Here is a 12824-nt window from a genome sequence, read left to right on the forward strand (position 1 = left end):
ACAAAAGTATTGGTATCAAAATGTACTTAAAGTACCAAAAGTTAAAGTACTAAAATGTTTGAAAATAGCCGATCTACAAGCTCACAATGTGTCGCGATGCGACGCGTTGTGAGCTTGTACATCTGCTATTTTCAAATAGCCTAGGTATAATATAGGGCCGAAGTGGTTAATGTATGTTTTATAATGTAATAATGTATATCCTCAAAGTAACTAGTAACTAAAGTTTTCAAATAATTGTAGTGGAGTAAAAGTACAATATTTGCCTCTGAGATGTAGTGGAGTAGAAGTAAAAGTACTGATAATTGGAAATACTCCAGTAAAGTAAAAGTACCTCAAAATTGTACTTAAGTACAGTACTTGAGTAACACCACTGTGCTGCTATTACATTTAAAAGGATGATTAAGTCATCTTTGTGTTACTGTTACATAGCTGAGTGGTTAGTGAGCCCGCCTAGGGAGCCAGAGGCCCTGGTTGCCCCAGGTACGATTCCAGGCCACGCCAGCATATGAGTCGATGAAATGAAATTTGTCCCTGAGCAAGACTCTTAACCCATAATTGCTCACAGGCCCTCATTGGAAACAAGCCCGCAAGGACTTTCATGAACGTCCTGTTAAAAGGAATTATCCTATCCTTAATTAAGTCATCTTTGTGTTACTGTTACATTTAAAAGGATGATTAAGTCATCTTTGTGTTTCTGTTACATTTAAAAGGATGATTAAGTCATCTTTGTGTTACTGTTACATTTAAAAGGAGGATTAAGTCATCTTTGTGTTACTGTTACATTTAAAAGGATGATTAAGTCATCTTGTCGTTACTGTTACATTTAAAAGGATGATTAAGTCATCTTTGTGTTACTGTTACATTTAAAAGGATGATTAAGTCATCTTTGTGTTACTGTTACATTTAAAATGATGATTAAGTCATCTTTGTGTTACTGTTACATTTAAAAGCTGGTTGGACAGAGATGCATTTCCTCCTCTCTCCAGCAGGGGGCAGCGTTGACTCTCTCTGAAAACACAAGCATCAAGTTAGAGACACACATTGTTCTGTGTAAACACAATGAACCAAGGGCGCCGATACTGCGCCCAGGGGAAATGAAGAGCACCCATCACACATTTTTGGTACCAAATTAACCACATTAATGTAACAAACCCCCCCCCAAAAGGTAACAAACCCAGAAAATAACCGCAAATCCTATTTAGTTTCATTTGTTTAAGAAAGTATGTAGCTGATATATTACACTTTTACCTTAGCGCTAGGTATGCTCTTAGTTGCTTGTTTTAGAAGAGAATGCACTTGACTTATGGTGATTAGTGGTTTTGTTCCCTACCTATGTTGAATGCACTTATTATGTCTGTCTGAAAATTAAACCAATTGGATTTTAAATTATAAACCCAATTAACCAATAAGAATTAGTTTTATGTACTGTTTTTAATTAAAAGGTGTATTTTGTCATTTCAAATGATAAAAAGTCAGTAGTCTGATTGTTATAATACTAACTTATCTTTATCTAAGCCACCAAAAACACAATTGATTTCTGGTCAGTTTTTAGATGCATTTTGCCTTTTAAAACATGATAATTGGGAGTTACTACATTTCATTAAAAAACACCACGGTCTGAACTTGGTTTAGTGTGTACTACTAGTGTAGTTGTAACTGTTTTTATGAATATGTGTAATAGTTCAGATTTATAATGTATGTATGTTTGTACTAATGATATCAAAGTTATAAATGTGTGTCGGCTATACTAGTTTTACATATGCACTAGTTTTATCAGTTGAATGTGTGTACTAACTAGTCGTATCAGTTTTATACATTGTAAATTATGTTTTATAAAGGTGTGTAGTTTAATGTGTGTTTGTGTGAAACAGGAAGAGGAAGTGAACCTGGACATGTGGGCGGAGTCTAAAGACCGTCAGTCTGGTCTGTTGGCACCAGAGCACGACCTGATAGAACACACGCACGCACGCATGCACGCGCACACACACACACACACACACACACACACACACACACACACACACACACACACACACACACACACACACACACACACACACACACACACACACACACGTTATAAATTATAATCCAGTATAAACTGATCTAGAGTCAGTTTAGTGCAGTGGTTTTCAACCAGTGGTCCGGGGACCACCAGTGGTCCTTTAGGGAGTGCCAGGGGGTCCCCAGCAAAATGAGTTAACATAGCGTACCAATCATTTTAACCACTTAGCTTTGGCTATTCAAAAATAGCAGATCTACAAGCTCATAGCGCGGCACCGAGTGCCGCGCTATGAGCTTGTAGATCTGCTATTTTTTGAAAAAAACTTGAAAAAGTGTGCATATCTTTGAATATTTATATATTTTAAAGCGAAAATTAACTGATATCTTTGATTCAGGGGGTCCCTGGCACAAAACACTTTCAAATGGGGGTCTGCGGCATGAAAAAGGTTTAAAAACCACTGGTTTAGTGTGTTGCTGAACATTGTGACTGAAGTCAGTCTGACATCAGTGTAAACTCATCCTAGTATCACATTGTATAAAACACATTTGATGTGGTAAATGTAACTGCAAATATGACAATAGTAAAATGTATTAATATATCATTTTCTTTATTACAGTCACTCCATGGGAGCAGCTCAGTGGTCTTGTTGTTAGAGCCCTGAGATTGGGAGGTTGGGTCATACCAAAGACTATAACAATGGGACCCAAGGCCTCCCTGGTTAGGTTCAGGCATAGTTTTACTGAAATACCTGGATGCCAACCGTTCCGAGGTCGCCGGAGTAAGTATTGGTGCCGACCGTCCTTGTATTCCTATTAACTCTCACTGCCAGACTTATTTCTGGCTGTGTGCACCCACTGCCAGCCATTTTTCGATTTTTCGATGTCTCGTCATAAGTCGTTCTTGGCAGTGAGAGTGAACACGGTGCCCTGAAAGCTTGTCTTTTATCTAAGTAGCCTGAGGAAGACTCCTGCACGGGGCCAATTTTGACAATCCGCACCCGCCCCGCCCGTCAATAATCAGATCCGTTGACCGACCCGTCACCTGTGATTATATCAAAATACAAACCAGACCCGCCACCCCGTCAAATATTGGACCCCGTTTGTCCGCCCCGTTCCCCGTGATTACATGCAGTAAATAGCCTACAGACCAGGGCAGGAATTTCAGGGAGGCCATGAAGGCCATGGCCATCGTTGCCCCCTCAGTTTGGCCTTGTACCCCTCAAAAAAATGGCGTGCCCTGAGGCCACGGTGGCCTAATGCCCCAGGTGACTGTGCCCTCTGTCTCTTTCTTGACACCAGTATCTCTTTCTTTCCAGTGTCTTTTGTTGAGATTCTGAATTCTAAAAGTCCCCATCTTTAAACCAATCCAGTAACTTTGACTGGTGCAGGGCTGATCATGGATCAGATTGTAAATACCACAATGTATTTATTTCACTGCAGATAGTCTACATATTAAATGTAAAATCATCCTTAACCCTTAAATGCAATTAATTCTTTCAATGGACTAAAATCTTGCTTGTAGATCTGCTATTTTCAAATGGCCGAAATGTATATAGGGCTGAAGTGGTTAATGTATGTTTTGTAATAATAATCTAAATCTACAAAGTAAGTAACTATTAACTAGTTACTAATGTTTTCAAATAATTGTAGTGGAGTAAAAGTACAATATTTGCCTCTGAGATGTAGTGGAGTAGAAGTAAAAGTATTGAACATTGGAAATACTAAAGTAAAAGTAAAGAAGTAAAAAAAATACCTACAAATTTTACTTAAGTACAGTACTTGAGTAAATGTACCTAGTTACTTTACACCACTGCGTGCAGATTCCTGAATGAACCTGACCACTGAATGTACCGCTGTTGTTTGGGCGGAAACGGTGCCTAATGGACAGGATGATGAGAGTTTGTTTTTCTTGCTGTCACAATAAACCCTTATTTTGAGTTCATATGATTATTTTGGGGGGTCCCCAGTTCAAATATGATTATTTAGGGGCCTGAAAACATTGAGAACCATAGAGGTAGATAATATTCTGTTTTTGCATTTCTGTGGTCGTCAGTTTCTCATGTGTCATGTGATCACTGATCAGTTCCTCATAAATCATGTGATGTGTGAGTGTTGATTCATAGCAGATGAATTAATTAAACATGTTAATTAAACATGATATGTAAATGAATGATGTTAATCACCTTGTTTCTTCCTGTGGTAGTAGATGAATCCACACAGACCCAACACTACGCCCAGAACCAGACCAGAAGCTCCGACCCACATCTTGGTTCTGTCTGCCTCTGGCATGGAAGGATCTGACAATATAATACAATACAATACAATAAGTACCATGCATTATTATAATACAATACAATACAATACAATACATTACAATATAATGTAATGTCTGCCTCTGGCATGGAAGGATCTGACAATATAATAACATGATACACTATTATAATACATTAGCCTACAATACAATATAATGTCATGTCTGCCTCTGGCATGGAAGCATCTGACAATATAATAACCATACATTATTATAATACAATACAATACAATATAATAATCATACATTATTATAATACAATACAATACAATATAATAATCATACATTATTATAATACAATCCAATATAATGTAATGTTTGCCTCTGGCATGGAAGAATCTGACAATATAATAACCACAACAAAATGATTAATATGATGATATTTAATATGATATATTATGTAAGTTATTCTGCTGACAACACTTTGTGAAGCGTCTATGAGCGTGTTCATGTTTCACTTCCCAGCAGCACTGGTTTCCATGACGACTCAACATCAACACTGGCAAACCACTGACAGCACACACACACACACACACACACACACACACACACACACACACACACACACACACACACACACACACACACACACACACACACACACACAAGCTCTGATTTGACTGACTGTGGTAAAAATATATAAATGTAAAATGATGTATATGTTTTATGTAGTATTCTACTGACTCCACACGTCTGTAGTTTTCAGGTTTAGATTTGACAGAGTGTGTGGTAAAAAAAATTATTATATATAAATATAATATACGTTATATTTTTTTTATATCTGACATGATTTGGCTTCCCTGTTCCCTTTAACTAGAACAAAGTAGATTATACAGCAGAGAGACTCACCCCAGTCCACCACTTTAGGCTCCATCAGGCTGGGATGTTCCACCATGCATGAGATCTTCTCTCCTGATCTGTAACACACACACACACACACACGCACACGCACACGCACACACACACACACACACAGGGGTAGGAGTGGTGCTGGTAGTACCAGTAGAGGTGTGTATTTCTATGTATAGGTGTCTGTTAGGTGTGTACCTGGGTGTGTACTCCAGGTAGGAGTGGTGCTGGTAGTACCAGTAGAGGTGTGTATTTCTATGTATAGGTGTGTGTTAGGTGTGTACCTGGGTGTGTACTCCAGGTAGGAGTGGTGCTGGTAGTACCAGTCTCCATCAGGCAGCTCATCAGTAGAGGACACAACAGAGGTGGTAGGTCGTCCGTCTCTCAGCCATGTGACCAGGATGTGTTTAGGATAGAAGCTGTAGGAGCTGCAGACCAGCATGTGTGAGTGTCTGCTGCCACGGAAGGGGGTCGCTGAGGTCACGTTCACATAGGGCTCCACTGGAATGACATTATTAATTATTATTATTATTATGATTATTATTATTATTATTATTAGTAGTAGTAGTAGTAGTAGTATGTCTTATTATTATTATTATTATTATTATTACATTTATTATACCTGTTATATCTTATTATTATTATTACATTTATGTCTTATTATTATTATGTATTATTATTATTGTTATTATTATTATTATGTATTATTATCATTATTATTGTTATTATTATTATTATTATTATTATTATTATTATTATTATTACCCTTATCATTATTATTGTTAGTAGTAGTAGTAGTAGTAGTAGTTAAATACATTAAAATAATATTTTATCATTGTGCCAAATCAGAAGTTGTCTCAAGACATGTACCTATTCAGCACAATCATAAGGAGTGTGGGGGTGATTAAAATGCAGGCAGGCAGACAGACTTCATATTTAGCAGATGAATGAAACGTGTTTAGACACCAGATGGCGCCAGGGAGCAATTTTCCCCCGTCTGAATACTATAGTAGCTTCTAGCGTCAGTTATTATATTATACATGTCTGTCTGTCTGTCTGTCTGTCTGTCTGTCTGTCTGTCTGTCTGTCTGTCTGTCTGTCTGTCTGTCATTCAATTATTCTATCTATCTACCGTCCGTCCATCCATCCATCCGTCCATTATTGATAATTCATCATAACTATGAATATAGAAGTTCCAGACTCTCTCCATACAGTGTGCTTTAGATGAATAATAGTAATGATTCATTCTAGTGTCATGTTATAGTTTATGAAGTGATGAGTGTAGAGGATGTTCTGACATCTGCTCACCTGTCTTATCCAGAGCATTGGAGTAGTCGATCTTAATGTGGGGGTTGCAGTAGTAATCTGCTGTTGATCTCATGTCAGCCAGGTATGTAGCATCTTTATTCCAGAGCTCTGCGTTATACACACCATGCTCAGTGTAACCAACCCACAGACCCACCCTGCTGTCAAACCTGAGGATCTCATCTCTATTGAAATAAAATGAATTGATGTACTGTGTGTCCTTCAGCTCACTGGAGTTGAACACACAGTTGTCAAACCTAATTAATAGATATCCATCTGAAAATAGAAAATAACATTATGTCATCAATCTGAATACATCTGAATGTAAATCACACTTTACAATTTTCATTTATATTGTTAATTGTTAACTGTAGGCCCATCTATCCTTTTTATGATTTACATTTTTATTAAGTCATGTGTCAGAGGTAATATCCACAGCTCAATATTCAAAGAACAACATGGCATTGTTATTTCCTTTAAAATAAAAACACAGAATACAATCACCAAAAACTAAACAAAACAAAACCTAGATGCCCACAGCATTACTGAACATATAAAGTTCAGAGAGAGAGAGAGCGAGAGCACGCGCGGGGATGGAGGGAGGGAGAGAGAGAGAGAGAGCGCGCGCGCGAGGGGGGAATGGAGGGAGGGAGGGAGAGAGACAGATAGACAGACGCGCACACACACACACACACACACACACACACACACACACACACACACACACACACCATCCAGTACGTCATTGCCTCTCAGTGAGGCAACTGGAACTGCACTGGAATTGTGTGGTAGAAGCAATACTTCAAATCATTTAATTGTACCGTCCTGATATAAACCTATAAATCTCCTAATATCTGTCCTGTCTGTCTGTCTGTCTGTCTGTCTGTCTAATAATCCTCTTATATATGTATATATAGGCCTACATTATATGTTCAGAATGTCAGACTAAATGCATGAATTGTTTAGTAATTAAATAAAGTTTACCTGCTCCATGGAAACAGATGAAACACAGTGAAACACAGAGCCAGAGAATAGCTGAAGAAGTCATGATGAGTTGAGATGTTTCAGAGTTTAGTTGAAGTGTTGAGGAGTTGAGATGTTTCAGAGTTATTTGAAGTGTTGATGAGTTGAGATGTTTCAGAGTTTAGTTGAAGTGTTGATGAGTTGACGTTCTGTGAGGAACTGAACACTGACTCACTTCACCTACTGTCTCTACTCTACAACAACCAATGAAAAAAACAATATTCACTCTCATCACTTGTTACCTGGCAGACGTCAAACCAAAACAACAGCTTGTTTAAACAGAAAAATAGAAGACAAATACCTCTCGAAATAGTTATAATAATAATAATAATAATAATAATAATAAAAATAACAATAATAAATATAGCTGCAACTAAAAATGGGACTGGTCTTCAAAATTGTAAATGCTGATTTGCCCGAAATGCCCCCTATACCCGCATATCTGTATAAATACCTCGAAAAAGTTAGTGACACCCACAGCCACGAAACTAGAGGGAGCGTAAACAACAATCTGGTACCACCCACCCATAAAACAAACATGGGCAAATTCTCCTTCTATAGCACAGCCACCAAGGAATGGAATAGTCTAACCCCATCCCTCAAAAAATGCAGTTCGCTGGGCTCATTCAAAACAGCCCTAAAAACTCATCTTTCTGGAGGCCTAAAGAGGAGCTAGTACCAGTTTCCCTGTAGACAGACGACCCCCCCCCCCTCCCCTTTTTTTGTACATATTTTTTATTTCCTCATGCTTTTTTTGTATATAATTTTGATTTTTCCATGCTTCCCCCCCCCCCTTTTTGTACATATTTTCTTATTTTTTTCATGCTTTTTTTTGTACATAGTGGTATTTTTTCTGTATTATCTGTATTTTCATGTTGATTTTTGAACTGTTTGGTTGCTACTATATATGTCTATGAAATTAATTCAAGGACCCCAACGGAAACAATTCCGCAAGGACTTTTTTGGCCGGACCTCGGGAAAGTTCGGGAAAGTTACACGACTCACTCGCCCAGGTGGTGTCAATAATACGAATCACTGTAATCGTAACAAAATTCTGAATCACAGCGCTGCCTGTTTCGGATTCCGCACGTTAAAGTATATTCATTCATTTGTTTGTCTATTATTAACTGCTACTGTAGTCTTACCCTGCGGTACATGAAACTCCTGTTACAGTCATGGATCAACTTCAACCTGGTGTTTACATTTTCTCCATTTATGGTCCGTACATCTATATGAACGTTCAGATTTCACATATAAAGTGCTTACCCCATGGCCACGGATGTTAAAATTATGCACGGGACTCTCAAAAGTACCCGTATATTCTGTATTGTTCAATAAAAAGCATTTTAATCGGATCAGTGGCCATTTTATCATAGAGTTATAATGTATCAGAGTGCAATACACCTACCAACCGATAGGGTAGCATAGTTGAAAGCATATGGAGAAAATGGCCACCGATCAGATTAAAATACTTTTTATTGAACAATACGGATGATATGGGTACTTTTGAGAGCCCGTACATAAATGTAACATCCGTGGCCATGGGATAAGCACTATTTGAAATATGAGCGTTTCTGTAGATGTATACGGGCTGTAAATAGAGAAAGTGCAAACACCAGGTTGAAGTTCATCCATGACGGTCGAGACAGACGACCATGTATCCATGGCTATTACTCCTTCTAACATTTCCCGTGTTTTTAGTTTATTGAAATAATGTTGTATTTTTTGTGGTTTAAGGTATATTGCGGTCTTATGCAACCTGTGTCTTCATATCTTACTGCTACATGAAAAGAAAAGTCATGTGATCGGAAAAGTCATGTGATCAGAGTCAGACCAAAAAAGTACAAAAACAGGCTGTAATACCGCCGTGCTGCCTGCCGCATACAACAAACACAAGAGAGTTACGAGAGACAACGACAGAGACAGAGACAGAGCGATCGAGAGAGAAAGAGAGTTATTTTGAGTTGAGTTTAGTTACAGTTTCTTTATTTTAGTTGTAGAAATTGTAGAAATAGTTGAGGGAGAGGAGAGGTGGTGGACCGGGGTGTCGGAAGGTTTAGGTGAGGGGGAGGGGAGAGGGAAGGAGGTGGTGGTCTGGTGGACCGGGTGTTGGAGCCGAGAGCTTGGAGGTAGAGGGCGGCGAAGTGCGAGAGATTTAGGTGAGTGTCAGGCGAGATTGTAGGAAAGATGGTAGGGAAACGGACCAGAAAGTCCAGACATGCCGAGCCCCAAAGGGACCAGGGTCAACAGACGTTGGAGGACTGCATGTCCTTTACAGCGCCCCAGCGACCACTCCGACTCCCGCAAGCACCCCTGCCATTACCCCCGGTACCTAAGCTCGTACCAGAGGACTTGAAGGTACAGCGATCATCATCACCCCCAGCCCCGGCATTACAGCCGCGACCTGAGGCTCCTGAGCATGTATCGGAGGACTTGAAGGTACTAGACATACCGAAGGATGTACCACCAGTACCCGAGATCGATACCCGGGCCGGGGTGCGACGGAGCGGGAGACCGAAGGCAGCGTGGGTTCGCCCAGTCGAGACTTCTGATGGGGAAGGGAGCAGTGATTTTAGCGACGACGATGTCGGGTCTCTTGGCTGGCAGCCAAGCCCAACGAGGAGCCGATGGCTGTCTCGGAGGACTTTATATTTGACCCCAGTATCTCTGTCAGAGCATCTATGACTGTGTGTGGAACAGAACACCAACTCCCACTGACTAATGCCAGAGGCCGCCTCTTATGGGCACAACAGCAAAGGCAGCGGCAGCATTGGACTGAGCTGAGGTTGCAAGGGAAGGCTGCATGTCTCCCTGCTGCGGACCATTCTGTCTCGCACTCTGTGTTCAGAAATGTTGCTTTAGACGAATGCATTGTTGTCTTTACTCTGAAAGTGAGGTTGCAGGTTTTACCATCTAAACTTAACCTCTCCATCTGGTTTCCAGGCAACCATGCTCCTCACTGTATACATCATGGTCATGAACAAATAGCTGAAACCATGTCCCACATCTTAAACGGGTGCCATGTATACAGGGGACTCTACATAAGTAGGCATGACAGAATAGTGAATTTGATATCTAAAGATATCACTTCTGTTTTCAGGTCCTCCATCATGCTGTATAAGCATTCTACTGTGAAGCCGAGCATGTTTAACCTGTGTAACGATGATTTTGTGTTCTCTAACATTTCAGCTAACACCCCTGATGTCATTGTTGTTAATGAAAACCATAGGGAAGTGTTCATTCACGAGGTCGGCTGTACTTTTGATTACAGCTTAGAGGAAGCCTTCCTAACCAAAGTGCTAAAATATCATCAGCTAGAGCAGACCATCTCTCAGCTAGGCTACAGATGTAAACTTTTGGTTTTTATCTTTGGTAGTCTAGGGCACGTGCACAAGTTGGTTGTGAGGGGCCTGAAAATGGCCGGCCTCTCCAAAAGGAGGGCTAAACAATTAGCAAGGTACTGCTCAGTATCAGCTATTATAGGAATCCGCTCAATTTGGAGGAGGCGTTGTTTCCTTTACCCATGATTGTTGTCCACTGTGTTTGACAAGTATGCCATCTTTTGTTTCGAATGTAACAATGCTCTGCTTTACGTGCACTTTATAACTGGCTGTTTTCCCTTTATCTGTGTGTTTATGTCCTTATTATTATGTGGACATAAATAAATATTTCAACTGCGTGTGTGTAGTAGTATTCCCAACCTAAGTAGTCTAATTGAACTCTTTGGAGGGTTCTCCGGTTATAAAATCAACAATTCAAAGTCTGTATTAATGTTTTTTAATAAGGAAGAAAGACTTAGGGCCCCATTCTCAGGCCAAAAATTCCCCGTTAAATCGGGATAATGGACCTGCGCCGCCCCAATAGGTTATTCTAGCACCTGCTCTACCCGTCACCATTATGCCGACGCCGTTATTTGCGCGTGGAGGTGTGCCCGTGGGCGTGTTGCTGCTATATCCCCCACATTGAAATTCTCAACCCACACATGGGTACGGCTTGGGGAGGGGGGATAGTGGATTCTAAAAGCACCCGCTGGTTTATAAAATCACCCGTCAAGTGCACACAGACACTACAATGGCTTTGTGCGTTGGACCATGAGCCATGTTGCCAGCCTTGGAGAGAAATAAGCAACCGTCCGCAGGTCTATGAAAACAAAAAGAAGCAACTAGCCACATGAGCACTTCAAACTACTAACTAGAGCTTTCATATCCCCTAAATATTTCAGCCTGGCTCGACTAATAATTGACAAATTAGACCCAGCCCAGCCCGTCAGTCATTTTTCTAAAGAAGCCTTATTTCTCATTAAATCTTGGTAATTCGTTAAGAACAGGAGTCATTCTACCCTAACAGTCTAAATTTTATTTAAAAAACAGCTTGGAGCAAATAGGGCTATATAAATATATACACTTCCCCATAACCATTTTAAAAATGATTATGGTTATTCTATGAAATATATGTTTCATAGAATAACCGTAATCATTTTTGCAATGGAGAAATCACAATGTTACCTTCTGGCCGCTGCCTGTGCTTTCATTTGAAGAAGTAATCCAACATTTACTTTGAGGTGAAAAAGACATGAAGAAAGTTCTGAAGATCCATTATTTATGTCATGTTATGGTTTAAACTTTAAAGGGAGCTGCGTCATGACAAGACAGTGATTGATTTGACCTAGGCTACTTTAGCGTTGCGCTGCCCTGTTGATTAATTATTTGGCATCAGCTGTGTAGGAATATATAACTATTTTAAATGGCTTTCATATACTCTTGGGGATCTGACTAATATGACAAGTTGCTTATTGTGAACACAATAGCCTACGCTACAAATTAATTAATATGTGAATTTATTTGGATGTAAAAAAAACGTAGACCCAGCTCAGCCGGTGCCGACGGGCCGGGTCGGGTCCCGTTGGGTTTGGGCTAAAATCTTAAGCACTTACATTTTTTATAAGATGATCGGATCATAGTGTGATTTTCATTTTGGCTGCTGTCTCATTAAACCCACGCTGCGGGACGTGCGGGTGAATATTATATTATAGCCTATATTATATATATTAGCCTGCTATATTATTATTATATTCCCCGCGTAAACGCTACGTTCATGACCCCCCAAAATAACCATATTTGAACTGGGGACCCCCCCATTTTGTTTGACTCGGTTCCACAGATAAATATTGTGAAAATAGCAGATCTACAAGCTCGCCAGGCGTTGGGTGCTCCATTGTGGTCTCGACCCACAGGTTGAGAACCACTGCATTAAAAGCTCCAAGCAAGTTACATGTCTAGTAGGCTATGTTGTTGACCACGTAATGTAATGTTTTTGGTTTAGTGATAGGCTA

At 39.8% G+C, this 12824-nt stretch overlaps 1 protein-coding gene across 1 annotated transcript; it reads right to left on the reverse strand.

Moving 5' to 3' along the window:
* Positions 1–613: 613 nt before the first annotated feature.
* LOC308076034 (H-2 class II histocompatibility antigen, E-S beta chain-like) lies at positions 614–7633 on the reverse strand. The gene is made up of 7 exons (XM_080416129.1): positions 7454–7633; positions 6473–6745; positions 5449–5665; positions 5165–5232; positions 4188–4301; positions 1887–1946; positions 614–1008 (listed from the first exon to the last, which is right to left on the reverse strand). The coding sequence occupies exons 1-6, from the start codon at positions 7515–7517 to the stop codon at positions 1906–1908; spliced, it is 777 nt and encodes a 258-aa protein (XP_080272255.1). The 5' UTR covers positions 7518–7633; the 3' UTR covers positions 614–1008; positions 1887–1905.
* Positions 7634–12824: the final 5191 nt, after the last annotated feature.

This window comes from Gymnoscopelus braueri (assembly GCF_963280865.1).
Source record: "Gymnoscopelus braueri genome assembly, chromosome: 2".
Lineage (NCBI taxonomy): Eukaryota > Metazoa > Chordata > Actinopteri > Myctophiformes > Myctophidae > Gymnoscopelus > Gymnoscopelus braueri.

Coding starts and splice junctions, on each gene's coding strand:
- LOC308076034 (XM_080416129.1), bottom strand. CDS start 7,517: ATGACTTCTTCAGCTATTCTCTGGCTCTGTGTTTCACTGTGTTTCATC. Junction 4,302..5,164: donor GCCTAAAGTGGTGGACTGGG/GTGAGTCTCTCT, acceptor TTATATTGTCAG/ATCCTTCCATGCCAGAGGCA. Junction 1,947..4,187: donor CTACCACAGGAAGAAACAAG/GTGATTAACATC, acceptor GTGTTCTATCAG/GTCGTGCTCTGGTGCCAACA.